This window comes from Bombina bombina, chromosome 2 (genome assembly GCF_027579735.1).
Source record: "Bombina bombina isolate aBomBom1 chromosome 2, aBomBom1.pri, whole genome shotgun sequence".
NCBI lineage: Eukaryota > Metazoa > Chordata > Amphibia > Anura > Bombinatoridae > Bombina > Bombina bombina.
This window is the reverse complement of record NC_069500.1, coordinates 555,963,252-555,989,936: the sequence shown is the minus strand read 5'-3', so window position 1 is coordinate 555,989,936 and position 26,685 is coordinate 555,963,252. Positions and strand designations below refer to the sequence as shown.

General features: G+C 40.7%; 1 protein-coding gene across 1 annotated transcript in view; it reads left to right on the top strand.

The window, feature by feature from the left end:
* The window catches only part of ERCC6L2 (ERCC excision repair 6 like 2), a 433,149-nt gene that overhangs the window by 306,897 nt on the left and 99,567 nt on the right, over positions 1-26,685 (top strand). Inside the window, 4 exon segments of the mRNA XM_053702417.1 lie at positions 2,967-3,003; positions 3,005-3,067; positions 15,504-15,599; positions 15,601-15,657. Coding sequence (XP_053558392.1) covers positions 2,967-3,003; positions 3,005-3,067; positions 15,504-15,599; positions 15,601-15,657 — 253 coding nt within the window.

The following is a 26,685-nucleotide window of genomic DNA, read 5'->3' as shown; positions in this document are numbered from 1 at the left end:
TGAGAAATGTGAAATATCCCCCTTGGGGGGGAATCTTTGAAGTCCAGAAGATAACCCTGGGAAACAATTTCTAAAACCCAGGAATCCTGAACATCTCTTGCCCAAGCCTGAGCGAAGAGAGAGAGTCTGCCCCCTACTAGATCCCGGTCCCGGATCGGGGGCTACCCCTTCATGCTGTCTTGGAGACAGCTGCAGGCTTCTTGGCCTGTTTACCTCTTGTTTCCAAGCCTGGTTAGGTCTCCAGACTGACTTGGATTGAGCAAAGTTACCCTCTTGCTTTGCAGCAGGGGAAGAGGAAGCAGGGACCACCCTTGAAGTTTCAAAAGGAACAAAATTAGTTTGTTTGGTCCTTATTTTAATTTGATTTATCCTGAGGGAGGGCATGGCCTTTCCCCTCCAGTGATGTCTGAAATAATCTCCTTCAGTTTCAGGCCCGAAGAGGGTCTTTCCTTTGAAAGGGATGTTCAAAAGTTTAGATGTGATGGACCATCCGCTGACCAGGGACTTAAGCCATAACGCTCTGCGACCTAAAATGGCAAAACCTGAATTCTTTGCCGCTAATTTAGCCACTTGAAAGCGGCAGTCAGTAATGAAAGATTTATCCATCTTAAGAGCCTTAAGTCTATCCATAATATCCTCTAATGGGGTCTCCGTCTGAAGAGGCCTCTTCCAGAGCCTCGAACCAGAAAGCAGCTGCAGTGTTTACAGGAACAATGCACGCAATGGGTTGGAGAAGAAAACCTTGATGAACAAAATTTTTCTTTAGGAGACCCTCTAATTTTTTTATCCATAGGATCTTTGAAAGCACAACTGTCCTCAATAGGTATAGTTGTACGCTTGGAGAGTGTAGAAATAGCTCCCTCCACCTTAGGGACCGTCTGCCACGAGTCCCGCATGGTGTCTGATATGGGAAACATTTTCTTAAAAACAGGAGGGGGAGTGAACGGAATACTTGGTCTATCCCACTCCCTAGTGACAATGTTCGCAATCCTCTTAGGGACCGGAAAAACATCAGTGTAAACTGGAACCTCTAGGTATTTGTCCATTTTACACAATTTCTCTGGAACCACAATAGGGTCACAATCATCCAGAGTCGCTAATACCTCCCTGAGCAACAAGCGGAGGTGTTCTAGCTTAAATTTAAACGCTGTCATATCAGAATCTGTCTGAGGGAGCGTCTTACCCTGAAACAGAAATCTCTCCCTCAGATAGCAAATCCCTTACCCTTACTTCAGAGCATTGTGAGGGTATATTGGATACGGCTACTAAAGTGTCAGAAGGCTCAGCATTTGTTCTTAACCCAGAGCTGATCAGGCTTTCCTTGCAACCCAGGCAGTTTAGATAAAACCTCTGTGAGGGTAGTATTCATAAATGCGGTCATGTCTTGTAAGGTAAAATGAAGTAGAACGCACTAGAGGTACTTGGCGTCACTTGTGGCGGGGCGTTACTGGTTGTGACACTTGGGGGAGAGCTAGATGGCATAACCTCATTTCTTTCTGTCTGAGAAATCATCTAGGGCTATAGTTTTTAAGTGCTACAATATGCTCTTTAAAATGTATAGATACATTCTAAGAGGGGGTTCCACAATGGCTTCTAAACACATTGAACAAGGAGTTTCCTTGATGTCGGACATGTGTAACAGGCTAGTAATGAAACAAGCAAGCTTGGAAAACACTTTATTCAAAGTAAAAACAACACTTAGAAAAAACAGTACTGTGCCTTTAAGAGAAAAAAAGTGCACACATTCTGCCAAACAGTGTAAAAAAGCAGTAAACTTTTCGAAATTGTTACAGGTGTATTCTTAAGCTTTAATAAGATTGCCCCACCAGCAAAATAAACATTTAACCCCTTTATTGCAAAAACCGGATTGACAAAACGTCAAAAAACGGAAAAAAAAACGATCAGCATGTTGCCACAGCTCTGCTACCTACCTGCCCTTAGGGATAGATTTTGTGGGAAAAATACTTCCTTTAGGCCCTCAAATTACAGCAGGACCCTCCGGTGTAGCAGCTTGATGTCTGGTGGGGCCTAAAAGAAACACACCAAAGTGTTTCTAAGCTAGCCATGAGTGGGTTAATAACCCTTAAGTAAGTCCAAAATCCCTCAAAAAACGTTTAACTTAATATAGAACGTTAGACCTTTCTTATAAGTGTCAACCAGTATTAACTTAGCCCTTTATGTAAGCTGGTAATTCCCCACTAAGTCTGCTGAATACAGCTTACCCTTCCCTCATGGGGATATTGTCAGCCTTTTCTAGAATTATCACAGTCTGTCCTAGAAAAAAATGACTGAACATACCTCAATGCAGCTTAGCATGCAAACCGTTCCCCCAACTGAAGTTTCCTGTACTCCTCAGCCTCTGTGGGAACAGCAGTGAATCTTAGGTTACAAAGTGCTAAAATTATCATCCTCCATGCAGAAATCTGTCATCTCCTTTCTGCCTGAGAGCAAATAGTACAGCACCGGTACCATTTAAAATAACAAACTCTTGCTTGAGAAATAATAAAACTAGCATTTTTGTCACCACATCACTTTACCCTTCCTTATTGCTTAGAGCCTGCAAAGAGAATGACTGGGGGGTGGAGTTAGGGGAGGAGCTAGTATAGACAGCTCTGCTGTGGGTGCTCTCTTTGCCACTCCCTGTTGGGAAGGAGAATATTGGATGAATCCGTGGACTCAATACATCTTGCAAGAGAAAATTAAAAATTAAGCAACATTCATGTTTTAATGCAGACAAAATATTTTTAATATGTTTCACTGATGGTCTTTTTGTCTATATAATAAAAAGTAATATGTCCCTTTTGGTGGTTTAAGTTTTTAAAGTTTCATATTCACCTTTCCTTCATGCAAATTAATTGATTGGATTGTTGCATGCTTTGCTTTTGATAAAGTAGATTTTCAGAAAATAAATCTCAAAAGGTATGTTACTATGTTTAAAAAATATTTTATTTTTTTTTATTTTATAGAGCCTACAGAATAGGACAGTGCAGAGATGTGAAAGTTTTTTCGGCTAATATCTTTGGGCACTGTGGAAGAAATGATCTATTTAAGACAACTTTACAAACAGGTAAGATTGTTATATTCCTAAAAAACATAATACAAAGACAAGTAATGTTTAACATGTGATGTATTATGCAAATGAGCACAAACAGATTGTAAAGAAGACTAATAATTGTTTGACTATTGAAATTTTCAGTGCTTAAAGGGACAGTCTACACCTTAGTCATCTTAAAGTTATTTTAAAATGAATATTGTTTCTGGCCAGTTTGAAATGGCTGCCAAGCTCAGCCCACTGATTGACATCACGATCTGGCTGCAGCTAGGCACTCTGCTGAATGGCATTGACAGTCTGTTGAATCCAAAAAGTGAGCTTTTTGTGATTGAATGCCATATGAAGCCCAGATCATGTCAGTGGGCTGAACTTGGGCAGCCATGGCCAGAAACACTATTCATTTAAAATAACAGTTTACTGTTCCTGCAACATGATATAGAATGGGTGCAGGAGGATATTTAGAGCTTAATTCTAAGGTAAGACTTTAAGATGATGAAGGTGTAGAATGTCCCCTTTAAATCAGTGTGACAAATAATCACATAACATATGAAAACACATTAAAAAAAATTATATAAATTAGAGAAAAGATCACAAGTAGAAAACATAGGAGTAGACGAGTCATGATTAAATTGTGGAATTAAAATAAAACAACAGTGTGAGACTATGGGATTAAAGCAACTGTACTGAACAAGATAGATATAGCTGTCATGGAAGAGAATAGATAGTGATACCAGTTTAGAGGTAGTGGTAAAGTAGAAATTAAAAGTAACAGAGTCAGTGTACAAGAAGTGTGAATATTTGGGATACGGAATTAAGACTTTGGGGTAAGATTAATGGAAGACTTGAGAGCAAGGAAAATTAAAAACTTACACTAAAAAGGTGGAGCATTAAAAACAGCTTATAATGATCATACCACAAAATAGGTATAAAACCACAATTTATTACATCTTAATTTGTGGCATAAAATATTCTCTATATATAATCATATCATACATACAGGGAAGAGTTTTTAGTTCGCCCCCATTATATGTGAGGTTTTTAATTTTTAACTGTTTAGGAGAACAATATTCAGGGGCTGTATTTTTTGTGTTCAAACAACTCAACCCCTGGTTTTCTGTTGTTTTACTTTGAAAAAAAAAGTAAGAATTACATGTCTCGGTGGGATGGCTATTGATGAAGCTGAGGAAACTAATGGTGACATAGATTTATATTTATGGCATCCTATTCATCAAACTCAATTCCATTCATATTGCTGAGAACTATTTTGAAAAACACAGACACATATTTTATCTCCCAATCTTGATCTGTATCCCAAAGCAAGAAAAATAACTGCATTTCCTTTATAAAGGATTTTGTAGCATAGCATAGTGTTGGCTTGTGCGAAGCTGCAGTCAAAGGGGAGAGAAGAGAAAGAAGCACAGAGGCGCCAACATGGCCTAGTAACGTCACGGCAGTCAGATACAAAACATCAGCAGGATAGAAAATATAATCACAAGCGTAGCGCACCAAATGGTGCTATTGTGGCAGCCTGGAACATCAAACAGTGGTCCAGCTCACTGGTGTCTCCAGCCAGATAGAGATGATCCTTGGCGAGGGCCTATCCTATGATTGCCTATAAGGGCAAAAAAGGCACACACATAGCCCAGTAACGTTTGTACCACCAGATAAAAAAGGGATTCAAGGTTGTACTTACAGGAAACAAGCACCACCAGTGTGCAATATCAGCAGTACTGGGACCTCTCAGCCGCCCAGTGGACTGTGGAATCCAATTTGCAGGATGCAGAAAATCACCACTTTGGAAGATAGAACTAGCACACCACACTCTGCCCCCAAACAGGGAGCAGAATAATTGTGATAAAGCAAGTTAGATATTTAAAAACTTTTATTTTAAAAACAGTGACATGTTTCTCAGCCACCCACAGGCCTGTTTCCTCAGGCTAAAGGGGAGAGAAGGGCTTGATAAACCGAGCCTATAGTGTGCACTGTGAAGAAACGTAAGAACTGCTACTGAAATACAGCTTACCGGCAAAAAATAAAGACCTCATACCGCTCGCTTATCTTATCAACATGTTTTTGTTCTTGTAGGAGCTAGTTTATTGGCTGATAAATTCTTCAATTATGGAGGATTTTTTAAAAAAAAATATACACCTAGATTTTAGAGTTTCTGCGTTAGCCTTAAAGGGAAATTAAACACTCGATACATGCTAGATAGAATGATGCATTCAAAGAAAAGATTGGTCCCATGATTAAATGTAGATGTATTTTTTAAAATTTCATTAGTTGTTTTAAAAAGTGACAAAATAAGTGTAAAGTTTTAGTGTCTATAAAACACTGGGAGGCTGCCATGTTGTAACTTGTGTTACCTTCTCTGCTGTGGCCAATTAGTAACAGTTATAAATAGGTCACGTAGACTGTGCAGCCAATGGCTGTGGCTGGATTTTTACAGTGTTCTGCACTTCCATTTCTAACAAGAACTGAAAAGCTCACAATTTTCAGAATGGAATTACAGGCAAAGAGGGACAAAATAAATAATGAAAGTATATTGCAGAGTTGTTTTATATAAACAATTTATCATTTTAATATTACCATCTCAAAGTGTTTAATGTCCCTTAAAAAGCAGCGTTAAGGGGGCTCTAACCGTGCTTTTTAACGCCCCGCTGGTTATTACGAGTATGGCAGGTACAGGTGTACCGCTCACTTTTCTTCTGCGACTTTTGGCTACCCACAAATCCCCTTAGACTCAATTGCGTATCCTATCTTTTAAATGGGATTTGCCTAACGCCGGTATTACGAGTCTTGGAAGAAGTGAGCGGTACAGCCTCTAACCTCCAAGACTACAAACCGCATTAAAAAGTCAGTAGTTTAAGAGGTTTTATGGGCTAACGCCGGAACATAAAGCTCTTAACTACAGTCCTACAAAGTACACTAAACCACCCATAAACTACCTATGAACCCCTAAACCGAGGCCCCCACATCGCAAACACTATATAAAATTATTTAACCCCTAATCTGCCGAGCTGGACACCGCCATCACCTACATTATAGCTATGAACCCCTAATCTGCTGTCCCTAACATCGCCGCACACCTATATTATATTTATTAACCCCTAATCTGCCCCCCCCCCCCCAACGTCGCCGCCACCTACCTACACTTATTAACCCCTAATCTGCCAGCCGAACATCGCCGCCACCTATAATAAATGTATTAACCCCTAACCCGCCGCAATCCCGCCCCGCAAGCACTATAATAAATTTTATTAACCCCTTAATCTGCCCCCCCCCCAATGTTGCCGCAACCTACCTACAATTATTACCCCTAATCTGCCGCCCACCAACGTCGCCCGCTGACTATAATAAAGTTATTAACCCCTAAACCTAAGTCTAACCCTAACACCCCCCTAAGTTAAATAAAATTTTAATAAATCTAAATAAATTTACTATGATTAAATAAATTATTCCTATTTAAAAATAAATACTTACTTATAAAATAAACCCTTATATAGCTACAATATAACTAATAGTTACATTGTAGCTATTTTAGGATTTATATTTATTTTACAGGCAACTTTGTATTTATTTTAACTAGGTACAATAGCTATTAAATAGTTAATGACTATTTAATAGCTACCTAGTTAAAATAAAGACAAAATTTCCTGTAAAATAAATCCTAACCTAAGTTACAAATACACCTAACACTACACTATCAATAAATTAATTAAATAAACTACAATGATCTAAACTAAAATACAATTAAATAAACTAAACTATATTACAAAAAAACAAAAAAAAAACACTAAATTACAAAAGATAAAAAAAGATTACAAGAATTTTAATCTAATTACACCTAATCTAAGCCCCCTAATAAAATAAAAAAGCCCCCCAAATAATAAAATGCCCTACCCTATACTAAATTACAAAAGTAATCAGCTCTTTTACCAGCCCTTACACACCCCTACTCTAAAACCCACCCGACCCCCCCTTAAAAAAAACCTAACACTACCCCATTGAAGATCCCCCTACCTTGAGCCATGTTCACCCAGCCGGGCACCGATGGGCTAGAATAGGACATCCGGAGCGGCAGAAGTCTTCATCCGATCGGGGCAGAAGAGGTCCTCCATCCAGCAGGAGTCTTCATCCAAGCGGTATCTTCTATCTTCATCCATCCGACGCAAAGCAGATCCATCTTCAAGACATCCGATGCGGAGCATCCTTTTCTTCCCGACGACTAACGGCGAATGAAGGTTCCTTTAAATGACGTCATCCAAGATGGCGGTTCCCCGAATTCCGATTGGCTGATAGGATTCTATCAGCCAATCGGAATTAAGGTAGGAAAAATCCGATTGGCTGATGTAATTAGCCAATCGAATTGAAGTTCTGTCCGATTGGCTGATTGGATCAGCCAATAGAATTGACCTTGCATTCTATTGGCTGATCCAATCAGCCAATCGGACAGAACTTCAATCCGATTGGCTGATTACATCAGCAATCAGATTTTTCCTACCTTAATTCCGATTGGCTGATAGAATCCTATCAGCCAATCGGAATTCGAGGGACGCCATCTTGGATGACATCATTTAAAGGAACCTTCATTCATCGTTAGTCGTCGGGAAGAAGAGGATGCTCCGCGTCGGATGTCTGGAAGATGGACCCACGCCGGATGGATGAAGATAGAAGATGCCGCTTGGATGAAGACCTCTGCTTGATGGATGACCTCTTCTGCCTCCGATCGGATGAAGACTTCTGCCCGCTCCGGATGTCCTATTCTGGCCCATCGGTACCCGCTGGGTGAACACGGCTCAAGGTAGGGGTATCTTCAATGGGGTAGCGTTAGGTTTTTTAAGGGGTTGTGTGGGTGGTGGGTTTTAAAATGTTGGGGGGGTCTTGTATTTTTTTTTACATGTAAAAGAGCTGATTACTATGGGGCAGTGCCCCACAAAAAGCCCTTTTAAGGGCTGGTAAAAGAGCTGATTACTTTTGTAATTTAGTATAGTGTATATTATTTTATTAGGGGGCTTAGATTAGGTGTAATTAGATTAAATTCTTGTAATATTTTTTAATTTTTTGTAATTTAATGGTTTTTTTTTGGTAAGATAGTTTAGTTTATTTAATTGTATTTTAGTTTAGATCATTGTAGTTAATTTAATTAATTTATTGATAGTGTAGTGTGTAGGTGTATTTGTAACTTAGGTTAGGATTTATTTTACAGGTAATTTTGTCAATTATTTTAACTAGGTAGCTATTAATAGTTATTAACTATTTAATAGCTATTGTACCTAGTTAAAATAAATACAAAGTTGCCTGTAAAATAAATATAAATCCTAAAATAGCTACAATGTAACTAGTAGTTATATTGTAGGTATATTAGGGTTTATTTTAATAGGTAGTATTTTTAAATAGGAATAATTTATTTAATTATAGTAAATTTATTTAGATTGATTTAAATTATATTTCTTTTATAAGGTATGACGAGTCCACGGATTCATCCTTTACTTGTGGGATATTATCCTCCTGCTAACAGGAAGTGGCAAAGAGCACCACAGCAGAGCTGTCTATATAGCTCTTCCCTTAGCTCCAACCCCCCAGTCATTCTCTTTGCCTACTCTAAGTACTAGGAAGGGTAAAGTGAAAGAGGTGATAAAATATTAGTTTTTAATTTCTTCAAGCAAGAGTTTTTTGTTTTAAATGGTACCGGTGTGTACTATTTACTCTCAGGCAGCAGATGGATGAAGACTTCTGCCTGGAGGATAATGATCTTAGCATTTGTCACTAAGATCCAGTGCAGTTCCCACAGAGACTGAGGAGTACAGGAAACTTCAGTGTGAGGAACGTTTTCATGCTATATAGCAGTGAGGTATGTTCAGTCATTTTTTCTGGAGAGACTGTGTATTTCAGAAAGGCTGACAGTATCCCCATGAGGGTAAGGGTAAGCAGTAATCCCAAGAGCTTTAGAAGGGCATTACTAAGCTTGCATAAGGGGCTAATTAAAAAATGGTTGACACTGGTTTTTGAATGTTTGTGGGCACACGTTTTATGAACTGGGAGTGCTGTAAACGTTTTGTGGGCAATAACGTTTTTTTTGGCAACTTTATTGAGGGTACACTTGACTTATTTTTTGGGTCTCAGAACCCACATGGCTAGTTTAAAACTGCTCTGGTGCGGTTCTTTGAGGCTGTAAAGACATCGAGTGAGATGGGCGGGGCCTATTTTTGCGCCTCAGATGCGCAGTTGTTTTCACTCAGCAAGCAGCAAGCTCCAACTCTTGAGGGCCCTTGTGGAAGTTTTGGGCCAAATCGAAGCTTTAACCCCATATTTACTATCCCTGAGGGCAGGTAGGCGCCATAGCAGGGCTGTGGCGAGGTGCTGGGGGTGTTTTTTTTCCGGATTTAGGCCTTATCAATCCGGTTTGCACAATAAAGGGTTAAATGTTTGTTTTTCTTGTGGGGCAAACTTAACTACACAAATTGAGTCTGCTATCAAAAATTTGAAATGTTTGGTGTATTTTAAAGCAGTTTTGCAGAACGTGTATGCTTTTTTTCTCTTAAAGGCGCAGTACCGTTTTTTAAGATTGTTGTTTTTTCACTAAATAAAGTGTTTTCAAGCTTGTTTGTAGTCATTACTAGCCTGTTCAACATGTCTGACATTGAGGAAAGTCATTGTTCAATATGTTCACAAGCCATTGTGGAACCCCCACTTAGAATGTGTCCCTCATGCACTGAAAGGTCAATAAATTGCAGAGAACATATTTTAGCTACTAAAAGTATGTAGCAGGATGATTCTCAGTCAGAAGGGAATCAGGTTATGCCATCTAATTCTCCCCAATTGTCACAAACATTAACGCCCGCACAAGCGACGCTAAGTACTTCTAGTGTGTCTAATTCTTTCACCCTATAAGATATGGCCGCAGTTATGAATACTACCCTCACAGACGTTTTATCTAAGCTGCCTGGGTTGCAGGGGAAGCGCAGTAGGTCTGGTGTGAGAACAAATGCTGAGCCCTCTGACGCTTTATTAGCCATATCTGATGTACCCTCACAATGTTCTGAGTTGGGGGTGAGGGATTTGCTGTCTGAGGGAGAGATTTCTGATTCAGGAAAGATGTTCCCTTGGACAGACTCAGATATGACGGCTTTTAAATTTAAACTAGAACACCTCTGCTTATTGCTCAGGGAGGTTTTAGCGACTCTGGGTGATTGTGACCCTATTGTAGTTCCAGAGAAATTGTGTAAAATGGACAGATTTCTAGAGGTTCCTGCCTTTCAACTGGCTAAATTAGCGACAAATAATTCAGGTTTTGCCATTTTAGCGAGTAGAGCATTATGGCTTAAGTCCTGGTCTGCTGATGTGTCATCAAAATCTAAGCTTTTAGCTATTACTTTCAAAGGTAAGACCCTATTCGGGCCTGAACTGAAAGAGATAATTTCAGACATCACTGGAGGGAAAGGCCACGCCCTTCCTCGGAATAAGGCAAATAGGATGAGGACCAAACAAAATAATTTTCGTTCCTTTCGAAACTTCAAAGGTGGTCCCTCTACCTCTTCCCCTACTGCAAAACAAGAGGGGAATTTTGCTCAATCCAAGTCAGTCTGGAGACCTAACCAGACTTGGAACAAAGGTAAACAGGCCAAGAAGCCCGCTGCTGCCACCAAGACAGCATGAAGGGGTAGCCCCTGATCCAGGACCGGATCTAGTAGGGGGCAGACTTTCTCTCTTTGCTCAGGCTTGGGCAAGAGACGTTCAGGACTCCTGTGCTTTAGAAATCGTAACCCAGGGGCATCTTCTAGATTTCAAAGATTCTCCTCCAAGGGGGAAATTCCATCTTTCATAATTGTCTGCAAACCAGACAAAAAGAGAGGCGTTCTTACGCTGTGTAGAAGACCTATATACCATGGGAGTGATCCGCCCAGTTCCGAAAGCAGAACAGGGGCAGGGATTTTACTCCAATCTGTTTGTGGTTCCCAAAAAAGAGGGAACCTTCAGACCAATTTTAGATTTCAAGATCCTAAACAAATTCCTCAGAGTCCCATCTTTTAAGATGGAGACCATTCAAACTATTTTACCAATGATCCAGGAGGGTCAATATATGACCACCGCGGACTTAAAGGATGCGTATCTACACATCCCTATCCACAAAGATCTTCACCAGTTCCTCAGGTTTGCCTTTCTGGACAAGCATTACCAGTTTGTGGCTCTTCCCTTCGGGTTGGTCACAGCTCCCAGAATTTTCACAAAAGTGCTAGGGTCCCTTCTGGCGGTTCTAAGGCCGCAGGGCATATCAGTGGCGCCTTATCTGGACGATATCTTAATTCAGGCGTCGACTTACCAACTAGCCAAGTCTCACACGGACATCGTGTTGGCTTTTCTCAGATCTCACGGGTGGAAGGTGAACGTAAAAAAGAGTTCACTTATCCCTCTCACAAGAGTTTCATTCCTGGGACGGAGGTCAGGAAATCAAAGATATTAACCACTTGCCAAGCTCTTCATTCCATTCCTCGGCCCTCAATGGCTCAGTGTATCGAGGTAATCGGACTGATGGTAGCGGCAATGGACATAGTGCTGTTTGCTCGCTTGCATCTCAGACCACTGCAACTATGCATGCTCAAACAGTGGAATGGGGATTATGCAGATTTATCTCCTCAGAAAAATCTGGATCAAGAGACCAGAGACTCTCTTCTTTGGTGGTTGTCACAGGATCATCTGTCCCAGGAAATGTGTTTCCGCAGGTCAGCCTGGGTCATAGTGACGACGGACGCCAGCCTATTGGGCTGGGGTGCAGTCTGGAATTCCCTGAAAGCACAGGGTTTGTGGACTCAGGAGGAGGCTCTCCTCTCGATAAATATTCTAGAACTGAGAGTGATATTCAACGCGCTTCAGGCGTGGCCTCAGCTGGCTTCAGCCAGATTCATAAGATTCCAGTCAGACAATATCATGACTGTAGCATATATCAATCATCAGGGGGGAACAAAGAGTTCACTAGCGATGATAAAGGTTACCAAAATAATTCGATGGGCAGAGACTCACTCTTGCCATCTATCAGCAATCTATATCCCAGGAGTGGAGAACTGGGAAGCGGATTTTTAAAGTCGTCAGACTTTTCATCCTGGGGGAGTGGGAACTCCATCCGGAGGTGTTTGCACAATTGATTCAGCAATGGGGCACACCAGAATTGGATCTGATGGTGTTTTGTCAGAACGCCAAACTTCCTTGTTACGGGTCTAGGTCAAGGGATCCTCAGGCAATACTGATAGATGCTCTAGCAGTACCCTGGTCGTTCAACCTGGCTTATGTGTTTCCACCATTTCCTCTGCTTCCTCGTTTGATTGCCAGAATCAAACAGGAGAGAGCTTCTGTGATTTTGATAGCACCTGCGTGGCCATGCAGGACTTGGTATGCAGACCTGGTGAACATGTCATCTCTTCCCCCATGGACTCTGCCACTGAGACAGGACCTTCTGATTTAAGGTCCGTTCCAGCATCCAAATCTACTTTCTCTGCGGCTGACTGCTTGGAGATTGAACGCTTGATTTTATCCAAGCAGGGTTTCTCTGAGTCGGTCATAGATACCTTGATTCAGGCTCGAAAGCCTGTCACTAGGAAAATTTATCATAAGATATGGCGTAAATATCTTTATTGGTGCGAATCCAAAGGCTACTCATGGAGTAAGATCAGGATTCCTAGGATTTTGTCCTTTCTCCACGAAGGATTGGAGAAGGGGCTATCAGCTAGTTCCTTAAAGGGACAGATATCTGCTTTATCAATTCTACTGCACAAACGTCTGGCAGATGTTCCAGACGTTCAGTCGTTCTGTCAGGCTTTAGTTAGAATCAAGCCTGTGTTTAAACCTGTTGCTCCGCCATGGAGTTTGAATTAATTCTTAAAGTTCTTCAAGGGGTTCCGTTTGAACCTATGCATTCCATAGATATTAAGCTTCTATCTTGGAAAGTTCTGTTTTTAGTTGCTATCACTTCGGCTCAAAGAGTTTCTGAACTATCTGCATTGCAATGCGACTTGCCTTATCTTGTTTTCCATGCTGATAAGGTGGTTTTGCGTACCAAACCTGGATTCCTTCCTAAGGTTGTTACTCATAGGAATATCAATCAGGAAATTGTTGTTCCTTCTCTGTGTCCTAATCCTTCCTCTAAGAAGGAGCGTCTGTTGCACAACTTGGACGTGGTTCGTGCTTTGAAGTTTTATTTGCAAGCAACCAAAGATTTCCGTCAAACATCTTCTTTGTTTTTTGTCTATTCTGGAAAACGTAGAGGTCAAAAAGCTACGGCTACCTCTCTTTCTTTTTGGCTGAAAAGCATCATCCGTTTGGCATACGAGACTGCTGGATAGCAGCCTCCTGAAAGGATTACAGCTCACTCTACTAGAGCGGTGGCTTCCACATGGGCTTTTAAAAATGATGCTTCTGTTGAACAGATTTGTAAGGCTGCGACTTGGTCTTTGCTTCATACTTTTTCCAAATTTTCCAAATTTGATACTTTTGCTTCTTCTGAGGCTATTTTTGGGAGAAAAGTTCTTCAAGCAGTGGTGCCTTCCGTTTAACCATCTGTCTTGTCCCTCCCGTTCATCCGTGTCCTGTAGCTTTGGTATTGTTATCCCACAAGTAAAGGGATGAATTTGTGGACTCGTCGTACCTATAGAAGAAAAGTAAATTTATGCTTACCTGATAAATTAATTTCTTCTTTGGTACGACGAGTCCACGGCCCGCCCTGTCATTTTAAGGACAGATTATATTTTTTTATTTAAACTTAAGTCACCTCCTGCACCTTTTAGTTTCTCCTTTTTCTTCCTATACCTTCGGTTCGAATGACTGGGGGGTGGAGCTAAGGAAGGAGCTATATAGGACAGCTCTGCTGTGGTGCTCTTTGCCACTTCCTGTTAGCAGGAGGGATAATATCCCACAAGTAAAGGATGAATCCGTGGACTTGTCGTACCATAGAAGAAATTAATTTATCAGGTAAGCATTAAATTTACTTTTAAGTTAGGGGGGGTTAGGGTTAGACTTAGGGTTCTAGGGGTTAATAACTTATTATAGTAGCGCAACGTTGGGGGGGGGCAGATTAGGGGTTTAATAACATTTTTTATAGTGTTTGCGAGGCGGGATTGTGGCAGTTTAGGGGTTAATACATTTATTATAGTGGCGGCGATGTCCAGTCGGCAGATTAGGGTTAATAAGTGTAGGTAGGGGTGGCGGGCGACGTTGGGTGGCGGAAGATTAGGGGTTAATAAATATAATATAGGTGTCGGCGATGTTGGGGGCAGCAGATTAGGGGTTCATAGGGATAATGTAGGTGGGCGCAGATTAGGGGTTAATAGTATAATGCAGGTGTCAGCGATTTCGGGGGCGAAAGATTAGGGGTTAATAAGTGTAAGGTTTGGGTGTGTTCAGACTAGGGGTTCATGTTAGGGTGTTAGGTGAAGACTTACGAAAGGTGGTTTCCCCATAGGAAACAATGGGGCTGCGTTAGGGAGCTGAACGCTGCTTTTTTGCAGGTGTTAGGTTTTTTTTCAGCCAGGGTCAGCCCCATAGTATCCTATGGGGAAATCGTGCACAAGCACGTTTTTCCAGCTTACCGCTACCGTAAGCAACGCTGGGTATTGAGGGTTGAAGTGGAGCTAAATTTGGCTCAACGCTCACTTTTCTGAGGGCTAACGCAGCCATTTCAGAAAACTCGTAATACCAGCGTTGGCTTACGGGGTGCGCTGAAAAAAAAAAAGGAGCGGTTAGCCCCGCAAGTTTTTACCAACAAGAACTATAAATTTAGGCGTTAGTCATTTAGTGTTTTCCTTACGTTGGTCCTGTTTTGTATAAAAAAAAAACATATTCAAAGCTTCCTCTAAAGTTTTTGTACAGAGATTGAGAACCTGGCTCATCAGTCATTACTTCTGGGAACTATTATCTCTCTTTCACTGTAACGAAGAAGAGAATTGATCGTTGTATGTGTATGTCATATAAATCAGCCAAAGAAACTTAAAGGGGCAGAGTCCATACTAAACATGTGCAATTAAAATTTGTGACAATTTAAGTGGTGAAAAAAGGTAAAATGGAAATCAAATTATAGGAACTCGACCATGATCATTTCAATGTGCTTGTGGCACACTTCTAGTTAGGCACACCAGCGGAAATCTGCTGCTCTAGACATTGCTTTCCAGGATCCCTTCACTTGGTATTTATTTTACATTCTGTTATGGACAATTCCACTAAAATCGGAAGGATGGAGAAGAGGAGTTACCTTTATAATGGTAATGGCAGGAATGGTCTTTTCTGTCCACCCCCTTATAGGAGGAGTATGTAACAGGTGTGAGTATTTATGGGATGTGATCAAGATAACAAGATTTTCTGTACATTTAATTTCTCTCTATTATTTCTTCTAGTATCCAGTGTAATACTTTATGTTGATTGATACTGACTGTTGACTTTTAAAAAAAAATATGTTTATGTTTTTCAGCAACTTCACTGTGCGGTTGTTGGAGATGAGAATGCCAAGCGCTACTTTGAAGCTGTGCAAGGGTCAAAAGAGCATAAAGGAGAATTATTTGGTATCAAAAAACCTGTTCAAACTGAGAACACAGGGAACCTGCTTGACCAGAGAGATCTTAGAGGTGAAGCCACTGATACATTGTAGTTGTTATTATCTGGAGTATTGTGTGTTCTGAGATTAATTAATAAACACCAAAAAATCTCCACTTAAATCTTAAATTTTGCCATGCGAAAAACATAATATGCTTCTTGTGTGATACTTAAAGGAGCCACTAAAGTCAAAATGAAAGTATCATATTCAGATAAAGCATGCAATTTAAAAATAATCCAATATACTTACATATCAAAACATTCACAATTTTTTTATATGCTTCTACTGAGCATGTGTTAAAGTGCACAGGATATACGTATATGAATTTTGTGATTGGCTAATTGCTGTCACATGATATGGGGGGGAATAGGATTATTTGTGAAATTTGCCAGAAAATATTCTACTGCTCATTTCAAATTCAAACTAAGTGCTATTGCATTGTCTTTTTGTTGTGTATTTGTCAATTATGCAATTCTGCTGTATTTGAGCTTTCTTTACTAAAACAGTACACTTCAATTTTGAATAGCTACTGTTTGAATTACTTAAAGGGACATAATACTCAAATGTTAAATCACTTGAAAGTGATGCAGCATATCTGGCAAAAATCTGACTAGAATATATCACCTGAACTACTCTATATAAAAAGGGGGAAGATATTTCTTCTACAAGATATGACGAGTCCACGGATTTTATCCGTACTTGTGGGATATTAACCTCCTGTTTAACAGGGAAGTGGCAAAGAGCACCACAGCAGAGCTGTATATATAGCTCCTCCCTTCCCTCCACCCCCCAGTCATTCTCTTTGCCTGTGTTAGAACTAGGAAGAGGTAAAGTGAGGTGTTAGTTTTATTTTCTTCAATCAAAGAATTTTTTATTTAAGATGGTGCCAGTGAGTACTATTTTTCTCAGGGAGACATTTTATTTCTGCCCTGATGTTGATGATCTTAGCAATCAGTATCTAAGGTCCTGCTGGTTCCCACATAATGGTTGAAGGTAGTGTACAGAAAATATCTTCATTGTGGAGAACCGTGTCATGCTACAAGCAGCATTGAGGTATGTTTCAGTCTTTTGTTTCTGGGGAGGACTTGTTAAATCAGAACAGGCTGACAATATTCCCTATCTGGGAAAGGGGTAAGCAGTATACACTATAGAGAGAAAATGGTGTACCTGGTATTCCCTAATTTTGTAATTTTCTAATTATTTATAAAAGTGTACAGTTACATCACTTTTAAAAATGTTGAACCTTTATTTGTGGGCTGACGCTGGGAGATGCGGTTGTATGATGACAAGTGTTTTTGTTTTACAAGATGTACAAGCATATCACCTTAAAAATGGTTAAAACCTTTATTTATGGGCTAATGCTGGGAGATGCGTTTTGTATGGGGAAGGGTGCTTCACAAGGCTGATGCGCTTCCAGGCTGGGTGTGTGTTTACACATGGTTTTTCTGTGCCGACATGTTATGTTTTCTTTTCGTCTACCCATGCGAGTCTTACTTAGGATGATATTACGCCCACGGTGGGCGGGGCCTAGTTTCACGCGCTCATTGCGCAGTGTAGTTCTGAGTACGCAGCTAGGTTTTGAGGCTCCGTTGGGGAATAGATCATTCTCTCGTGCTTGAATATACATAGGGGCAGGTAGGCGCCGCAGCAGTTCTGTGGCGAGGTGCAGAGACTGTTTTTGATTATATTTTCATAGCCTTGTGTAACGTTGTTTGGTCAAGATTGACTTAAAACTGATATGTATATTTCTTATCTATGGGTGCAATATTATTTAGCTTTCAGGACTTATAAGGAGTTTTTTGGTTAACAGGAAAACGTTATTTTGTTCTTATATAGATTGAAAAAAATAAATAAATAAGGGGTTTATGCTTTATTATTTAAAGGCACAGTACATTGTTTAAAAATCTTATTAGATCTTGACTTCTGTGTGCAATATTTTGGGTATTAACAACTATTATTGCTATTGCTAGTATTTTAACATGTCTGACATTGAGGAAACTACTTGTTCTATGTGTCTTAGGGCCTTACAATGTAAAGACCATATTTTATGTGCTAGAAGTGTGCGCTAAGGATGATTCTCAGGGGGGGGGTCTGAGAAGAATCAGGATATGCGGCCAAATTCTCCCCAAGCGTCACAACTTTTAAACGCCCACCCCAAGTGACGCTGGGTTCCTCAACCGTGTCTAATTCATTTACTCTGCAAGGATATGTCTGCAGTTATGTCAACTACCCCTTACAGAGGTATTATCTAAGTTGCCAGTGTTACAGGGTAAACGCAGTAGGACAGAGGTCAATTTGAATGCTGAGCCCATCTGATGCGTTGTTAGCTATTTCCGATGTACCCTCACAGGGATCTGATTTCGGGGGTCAGGGAACTTTTGTATGAGGGGGGAACTTTCCGATTCGGGAAGTGCGTTACCTAAAACAGACTCAGACCGTCATGTCCTTTAAATTTAAGCTTGAACACCTCCGCCTGTTGCTTCGGGAGGTTTTAGCGACTCTGGATGACTGTGACCCTATTGTAGTACCCACCAGAGAAATTGTGTAAGATGGACAAATACTTAGAGGTACCTGCCTACACTGATGTTTGTCCGGTTCCTAAGAAAATCACAGAGATTATTATAAGGGAATGGGACAGACCGGGTATTCCGTTCTCAACGCTCTCCTAATTCAAGAAGATGTATCCCATATCTGACGCTGTTCGGACTCGTGGCAATCAGTTCCTAAGGGTGGAAGGGAGCTATATCTACCCTGGCGAAGCGTACAACTATTCCTATTGAAGACAGTTGTGCTTTTAAAGACCTATGGATAAGAAATTGGAGGGTCTTCTGAAGAAATTGTTTATTCATCAGGGTTTCCTCTTACAACCAAGCAGCCTCACTTGTTCCAGTTACCACTGCGCCAGCCTTCTGGTTTGATGCTTTGGAAGAGTCTCTTAAGACTGAGACTCCTTTAGAGGATATCTTAGATAGAATTAAGGCCCTTAAGCTGGCTAATTCTTTTATTACAGATGCCTCCTTTCAGATTGCTGAATTGGCGGCTATGAATGCTGGATTTGCTATTTTAGTGCGTAGAGCGTTATGGTTAAAATCTTGGTCTGCTGATGTGTCATCTAAGTCTAAACTTTTGGCTATTCCTTTCAAGGGGAAACCCTATTCGGGCCTGACTGAAGGAAATCATTTCTGACATTACGGGAGGTAAGGGTCATCTCCTTCCTCAGGATAGGAGCTACTAAACTGAGGGGTAAACAAAAATAATTTTCGTTCTCTTCGGAATTTTAAAGGGAGTCCCCTCTTTTTTCCTCGTCTTCCGCCAAGCAGGAAGGGAATTTTGCCCAGACCAAGTCCGTCTGGAGACCTAACCAGACTTGGAACAAGGGTAAACAACCCAAGAAGCCCACTGCTGCTACAAGACAGCATGAAGGGGCAGCCCCCGATCCGGGGGGGCAGACTTTCTCTCTTTGCCCAGGCCTTGGGTGAGAGATGTTCAGGACCTCTGGACGCTGGAAATCGTGTCCCAAGGGTATCAACTGGAATTCACAAATTCTCTCCCAAGGGGGAGGTTTCTTCTTTCACGATTGTCTATAGACCGAGATAAAAAGAGAGGCGTTCTTTACGTTGTGTAAAATACCTCTCTACTATGGGGAGTAATTTCGTCCCGGTTCCAATTCTGGAACAGGGGGCAGGGGTTTTACTCAAATCTTTTCGTGGTCCCCAAAAAAGAGGGCACGGTTTCGACCTATTTTTAGATCTGAAAAGTCTAAACAAGTTTCTCAGAGTCCATCCTCAAAAATGGAGACTGTTCGAACAATTCTACCATTGATCCAGGAGGGTCAATATATGACTACCGTGGACTTGAAGGATGCATACCTTCATAGTTCCTATCCACAAGGGATCATCATCATTTCCTAACTTTGCCTTCCTGGACAAACATTTCAGTTCGTGGCTGTTCCCTCGGGTTGGCCACAGCACCCAGGATCTTCACGAAGGTTTTAGGGTCCTTCTGGCGGGGTATTGCAGTGGCGCCTTATCTGGATGATATTCTGATCCAGGCGTCGTCTTACCATCTGACAAAGTCTCATACAGACATGGTTCTGTCCCTTTCTGAGACTCACGGGTGGAAGGTGAATCTAGAAAAGAGGTAATAATTCCACAGACCAAGGTTCCCTTCCTGGGACTCTAATAGATTCCATATCCATGAAAATTTTCTTGACAGGGGTCAGAAAGTTTAAAGATTCTGAATACATGCCGAGCCCTTCAGTCCAGATCCTCGGCCATCAGCAGTGCCCAGCGCATGGAGGTAATTGGATTGATGGGTGGCGGCAATGGACATCATTCCCGTTTGCTCGTTTTCATCTCAGACCACTACAGCTGAGCATGCTCAGGCAGTGGAATGGAGATTATGCAAATTTGTCTCCTCAGAATTGATCTGGATCAGGAGAGAAGAGACTCTCTTCTTTGGTGGTTGTCTCAGGATCATCTGTCCCAAGGGACGTGCTTCCGCAGACCCTCATGGGTGATAGTGACGACGGACGCCCAGCGCTTCTAGGTTGGGGTGCCAGTCTGGAATTCGCTGAAGGCTCAGGGTGTGTGGACTCAGTCGGAGTCACTTCTTCCAATCAATATTCTGGAATTGAGAGCAATATTTCAATGCGCTTCAGGCGTGGCCTCAGTTGGATTCGGCCAAATTCATTCGGCTTTCAGTCGGAGCAACATCACGACTGTGGCTTACATCAATCATCAGGGAGGAACAAGGAGTTCCTTAGCGATGACAGAAGTATCCAAGATAATTCGGTGGGCGGAGGCCCACTCTTGTTATCTGTCAGCAATCTACATCCCAGGAGTGGACAACTGGGAAGCGGACTTTTTAAGCAGACAGACGGTTTCATCTGGGGGAGTTGGAACTCCATCCTAGGGTCTTTGCCTCTCTGATCGCAGATGGGGCAGTCCGGAGTTGGATCTGATGACATCTCGGTCAGAATGCCCAAGCTTCCAAGATACGGATCCAGGATAAGGGATCCTCAGGCCAAACTGTTAGATGCCTTGGCAGTGCCTTGGTCGTTCTACCCTAGCTTATGTGGTTTCCACCGTTTGTCTCCTGCCCCGGGTGATTGGTCTCAGGATCAAACAGGAGAGGGCTTCAGTAATTCTAATCTCGCCTGCGTGGCCTCGCAGGACTTGGTATGCCGATCTAGTGGACATGTCCTCTCTGCCGCTATGGAAGCTTCCATTGAGGCAGGACCTTCTCATTCAGGGACCCTTCCAACACCCAAATCTAGTTTCTCTGCAACTGACTGCTTGGAGATTGAACGCTTGATTTTATCTAAGCAGGGGTTCCTCTGATTCGGTCATTGATACTTGATTCAGGCACGTAGAACCTGTTACTAGAAAGATCTACCATAAGATATGGCATAAATATCTTTATTGGTGCGAATCCAAGGGCTACTCATGGAGTAGAGTTAAGATTCCCAGGATTTTATCTTTTCTCCAAGAGGGGATGGAGAAGGGGTTAGCAGCAAGTTCCTTAAAGGGACAAATTTCTGCTTTGTCGATTTACTACACAAAACGTTTGGCAGATGTTCCAGACGTTCAGTCTCTTTTGTCAGGCTCTGACCAGAATCAAGCCTGTGTTTAGACCAATTGCTCCACCCTGGAGTTTGAATTTAGTTCTAAATGTTCTTCAAGGGGTTCCGTTTGAACCCATACAGTCCATAGATATTAAGTTGTTATCTTGGAATGTTTTGTTTTGGTTGCTTATTTCTTCTGCTCGTAGAGTTTCTGAGCTTTCAAGCGTTACAATGTTGACTCGCCTTATCTTATTTCCATTTTGATAAGGTGGTTTTTATGTTCCAAACTTGGTTCCTTCCTAAGGTTGTTTCTAATAAGAATATGTAATCAGGAAATTGTGGTTCCTTCATTATGTCCTAACCCTTCTTCTAAGAAGGAGCGTATGTTGCATAACTTGGACGTGGTCCGTTCCCTGAAGTTTTACTTGCAGGCGACTAAGGATTTCCGTCAATCATCTGTCATTATTCATTGTTTTTTCTGGAAAGCGTAGGGGTCTGAAAGCTACGGCTACCTCTCTTTCTTTTTGGCTGGACAGCCTCCTGAAAGGAATTATGGCTCATTCTACTAGGGCTGTGGCTTTCCTCATGGGCATTTAAAAATTATGCTTCTGTTGAACAGATATGCAAAGGCTGCGACTTGGTAGCCTCTTCACACTTTTTACAAATTTTAGAAATGTGATACTTTTGCTTCTTCTGAGGCTGGTTTTGGGAGAAAGGTTCTTCAAGCAGTGAGGCATTCCGTTTAGGTTCCTGTCTTGTCCATCCCTTTCATCCGGTGTCTGTAGCTTTTGTATTGTATCCCCCACAAGTAAGGATGAAAATCCGTGGACCTCGTCCATAATCTTGTAGAAGAAAAGGAAATTTATGCTTACCTGATAAATGTATTTCTTCTACGATAGTACGAGTCCAGTGGTCCCACCCTGTCATTTTTAAGACAGGTTTAGATTATATTATATTTTTTATAAACTTCAGTCACCTCTGCACCTTTGGCTTTTCCTTTCTCTTCCTAACTTCGGGTCGAAGGACTGGAGGTGGAGGGGAAGGGAGGGAGCAGGAGGATAAATCCCACAAGTAAGGATGAAATCCTTGCTGATTGGTGGGATATATTCATTAACCAATAAACAAGTGCTGTCCAGGGTACTGAACTTTCTTTTTCAAAATAAAGATAGCAAGAGAACGAAGTCAAATAAATAAAATGATAATAGGAGTAAATTAGAAAGTTGCTTAAAATTGCATGCTCTATCTGAATTACGAAAGAAAAAAATGTGTGTTTCAGTATCCCTTTAAACATTCATGCTAGGCAGAACATGCACTTTTAAACAACTTTCCAATTTTACTTCTGTTATGAAATTTGCTTTGTTCTCTTGGTATCCCTAATTTTTTATAGTAGTGTTTATAAACTGTTGAAAACTCCTTCTTTAGAGTAATAAAGACATGGTGAACACTCCGAAGCTCCTATCAGCCACTTGCGTTTTACTGTCAACATAGGATATTAAGAGCTCGATTTATCAAGCCTTCACCTCTCTGTGACTGCAGGTTCTCACATGAGAACGTAGCCACTTCTCCACCTCTTTGGTGGAGAATTTTAAACTCCCCAGTCACATATTTCCGGGGGAGATTGACAGCTCCTGCCGCGCATGATTGGCTGTGCACGGGCAGGGGGGCGGGGATTTGCACGAGAGTGCAAAATAACGCTTGTGTGTAATTTTAAATTCTGGTAGCAGATTGCTGTCTGCCAGAGGGCGATCTGGGGGGGGACAGGGGATTGAAGCAAATTTGTTCTATTTAAATCATGAAAGTTTTAATTTTGACTTTACTGCCTTTAATAATGTGTCATTTCTCATAATTTAGGTAATTGCATTGTAAATTTTGTGACGCAACAAACACTTGCAGTAATAAATTATATCCAGATGACTGGATTTTAATAGTCTACACATGGCATACTTTAAAAGTGATTTAAAGTGAATGTAAAGTCAGTTTTCTCTCGGGAACGCCACAGTAATCCTTATTGAAAAAACAGATGAACTTTAATTCATCATTTTTACAGAATTACTTTTTCTTTTTCTATACTTTACTGTAGTAGCCTTTTTTTTAATTATTGTTCCTCCACCTGTCATCTTGGCTGTTTGAGTGACAGATTCTCCTAAATTGCATCTACCAATCATTGATTCCTCCGGGGGGGGGCAAACCCCTTTTTGTAACGTCACTTGTTTTGAATGCGCCTGCGTTATACCTGAAATCTTCTATTTCGATCACGCGTCCCGCATGCGCTATAGCCTTATTTTTGGTGTGAAAAAAATATTCATCGTTGTCTACAGGCAGGTAAGTAGCGATGCGTAGCAGCTCTGATTTAAAACATTTATTATGACTTTGTAACAGATGTATAAAATGGGTAATATAATTCAAATGCATATAAAAAAAAGAATAAGATTAATGCAAATCTTTAAATTTTATTATTATAGTAGCTATATAATGTCATTAGTATTAATCAATAATTTAATATTAAATTAACTAAAGTAATATAATTTATAAATTCAATTAGTTCAAAATATTGCAAACATCGATTAGTGCAATAAAATATATTAACATATACTATTATAGTAAAAAGACCAACGATATATTGATTACAAGTATTATTCAATGAATTGATATCATAATTTTATTACAAAAAGGGTACCATTTGTTTGAATTATATTTTATTTTAATAAATTATATGTGTAAGTTTTAAAAAGCAAAAATTTGAACTCTTTGATACTTCAATAAAGAGTCATTCAGATATAGAAAATAAAGGATTATAATATATACACAATAGGTTTTCTTATCTAAACAACTTATCAGTGTTGTTATGGTTACTCCATTCCTTCATGGATTAATCCTTCGAGTATATTTGATGCCACAATAGAGTGCCCTCTCGATGCCACAATAGTATTCTATGAATGTATTCATTCATTGAATATTATGAACTAGTCTACGAAATCGCCTTGTAACGCATGCGCTGTTGCTGGAGTAGACGGGAGCGCGCTTGGAGAATACGTATAGAGCGGGGTGGGACCGCTCTATACGTCACAGGGAGGAAAAGAAGGAAGTAGCGGGGTGGGAGGAGCTGGGCTTTAAAACAGCAGCAAATTGGTAATAATAAATATATAAACAAGAATTATTTTTTTATAATAAAAAAAAAGTGGCAGTTTAACTAATAGACACATAAGGAATTAATAAGTGCCTTCAAAACTATGAAAATTGAACATTTACTTTAAGCTACAATTTTTAACTTTATATTAAAACAGGAAATAACCAGAAAACTTTAAACTTTATAATAGAAAAAGTAATAATATTAATTTAAAGTTAAACTTTAATTTCTCCCAACATTGGTGTGTCCGGTCCACGGCGTCATCCTTACTTGTGGGAATATCTCTTCCCCAACAGGAAATGGCACAGAGTCCCAGCAAAGCTGGCCATTATAGTCCCTCCTAGGCTCCGCCCACCCCAGCTCATTCTCTTTGCCGTTGCACAGGCAACATCTCCACGGAGATGGTTAAGAGTATGTGGTGTTTAGTTGTAGTTTTTTATTCTACTATCAAGAGTTTGTTATTTTAAAATAGTGCTGGTATGTACTATTTACTCTGAAACAGAAAGAGATGAAGAATTCTGTTTGTGAGAGGAAGATGATTTTAGCAGACAGTAACTAAAATCCTTTGCTGTTTCCACATAGGACTGTTGAGATGAAATAACTTCAGTTGGGGGAAACAGTTAGCAGACTTTTCTGCTTAAGGTATGACTAGCCATATTTCTAACAAGACTGTGTAATGCTGGAAGGCTGTCATTTCCCCCTCATGGGGACCGGTAAGCCATTTCTTAGTCTCAAGCAGAATAAAGGGCTTAATATGGGCTATAAAACTGGTAGACACTTTTATGGGCAAAATCGATTGCTTTATTTGGGCATTTTATACATGTTTATGCTGGTATTTCACATTATAAACTTGGGGAACGTTTTCTAACGTCAGGCACCATGTTAGACACCTTTTCCAGTCAGGAAGGGCCTTCCCAGTTGTAGCTGAGCCTCATTTTCGCGCCATTATTGCGCAGTTTGTTTTTGAGAGCAAGACCATGCTGATACATGTGTGAGGACCTGAAAATAGTTGGAAAAGTTCCTAGAAGGGGTCATTTGGTATCGTATTCCCTCTGGCTTGGTAGAGTCGCAGGCAAAGGCTGTAGCTGGGGACTGTAGAGGGGTTAAAACTGTAACCGGCTCCGGTTTCGTTATTTTAAGGGTTTAAAGCTCTGAAAATTGGTGTGCAATACTTTTAATGCTTTAAGACACTGTGGTGAAATTTTGGTAAATTTTGAAACAATTCCTTCATAGTTTTTTCACATATTCAGTAATAAAGTGTGCTCTGTTTAAAATTTAAAGAGACAGTAACGGTTTTGTTTTAAAACGGTTTTTGTGTTTTACTGACCAAGTTTAAGCCTGTTTAACATGTCTGTGCCTTCAGATAAGCTATGTTCTATATGTATGAAAGTCAATGTGTCTCCCCTTCTAAATTATGTGATAATTGTGCCAAAGCGTCCAAACAAAGTAAGGACAGTACTGTCACAGATAATGAAGTTGCCCAAGATGATTCATCAGATGAAGGGAGTAGACCATGGTTCTACATCATCTCCTTCTGTGTCTACACCAGTTTTTGCCCATGCAGGAGGCCCCTAGTACTTCTAGCGCGCCAATGCTTATTACCATGCAACAATTGACGGCTGTAATGGATAACTCCATAGCAAATATTTTATCCAAAATGCCTGCATATCAGAGAAAGCGCGATTGCTCTGTTTTAAAACACTGAAGAGCAGGAGGGCGCTGATGATAATTGTTCTGTCATTCCCTCACACCAATCTGAAGGGGCCATGGAGGGAGGTTTTGTCAGTTGGGGAAATTTCAGATTCTGGAAAAATTTCCCAACAGGCTGAACCTGATGTTGTGAACATTTTAAATTTAAATTAGAACATCTCCGCGCACTGCTTAAGGAGGTGTTTATCTACTCTGGATGATTGTGACAACCTGGTCATTCCAGAAAAATTATGCAAGATGGACAAGTTCCTAGAGGTTCCGGTGCACCCCGACGCTTTTCCTATACCCAAGCGGGTGGCGGACATTAGTGAATAAGGAATGGGAGAAGCCCGGTATACCTTTTGTTCCCCCTCCTATTTCGAGGGGGGCAGTTTCTACTCTAAACAAGCGCACTACTATTCCTATCGAGGATAATTGTGCTTTCAAAGATCCTATGGATAAAAAATTGGAGGGTTTGCTTAAAAAGATTTTTATACAGCAAGGTACCTTCTTCAACCCATTTCGTGCATTTTTCCTGTCACTACAGCAGCGTGGTTCTGGTTCGAGGAACTAGAAAAGTCGCTCAGTAGAGAGACTCCATATGAGGAGGTTATGGACAGAGTTCATGCACTTAAGTTGGCTAACTCTTTTATTTTAGATGCCGCTTTGCAAATAGC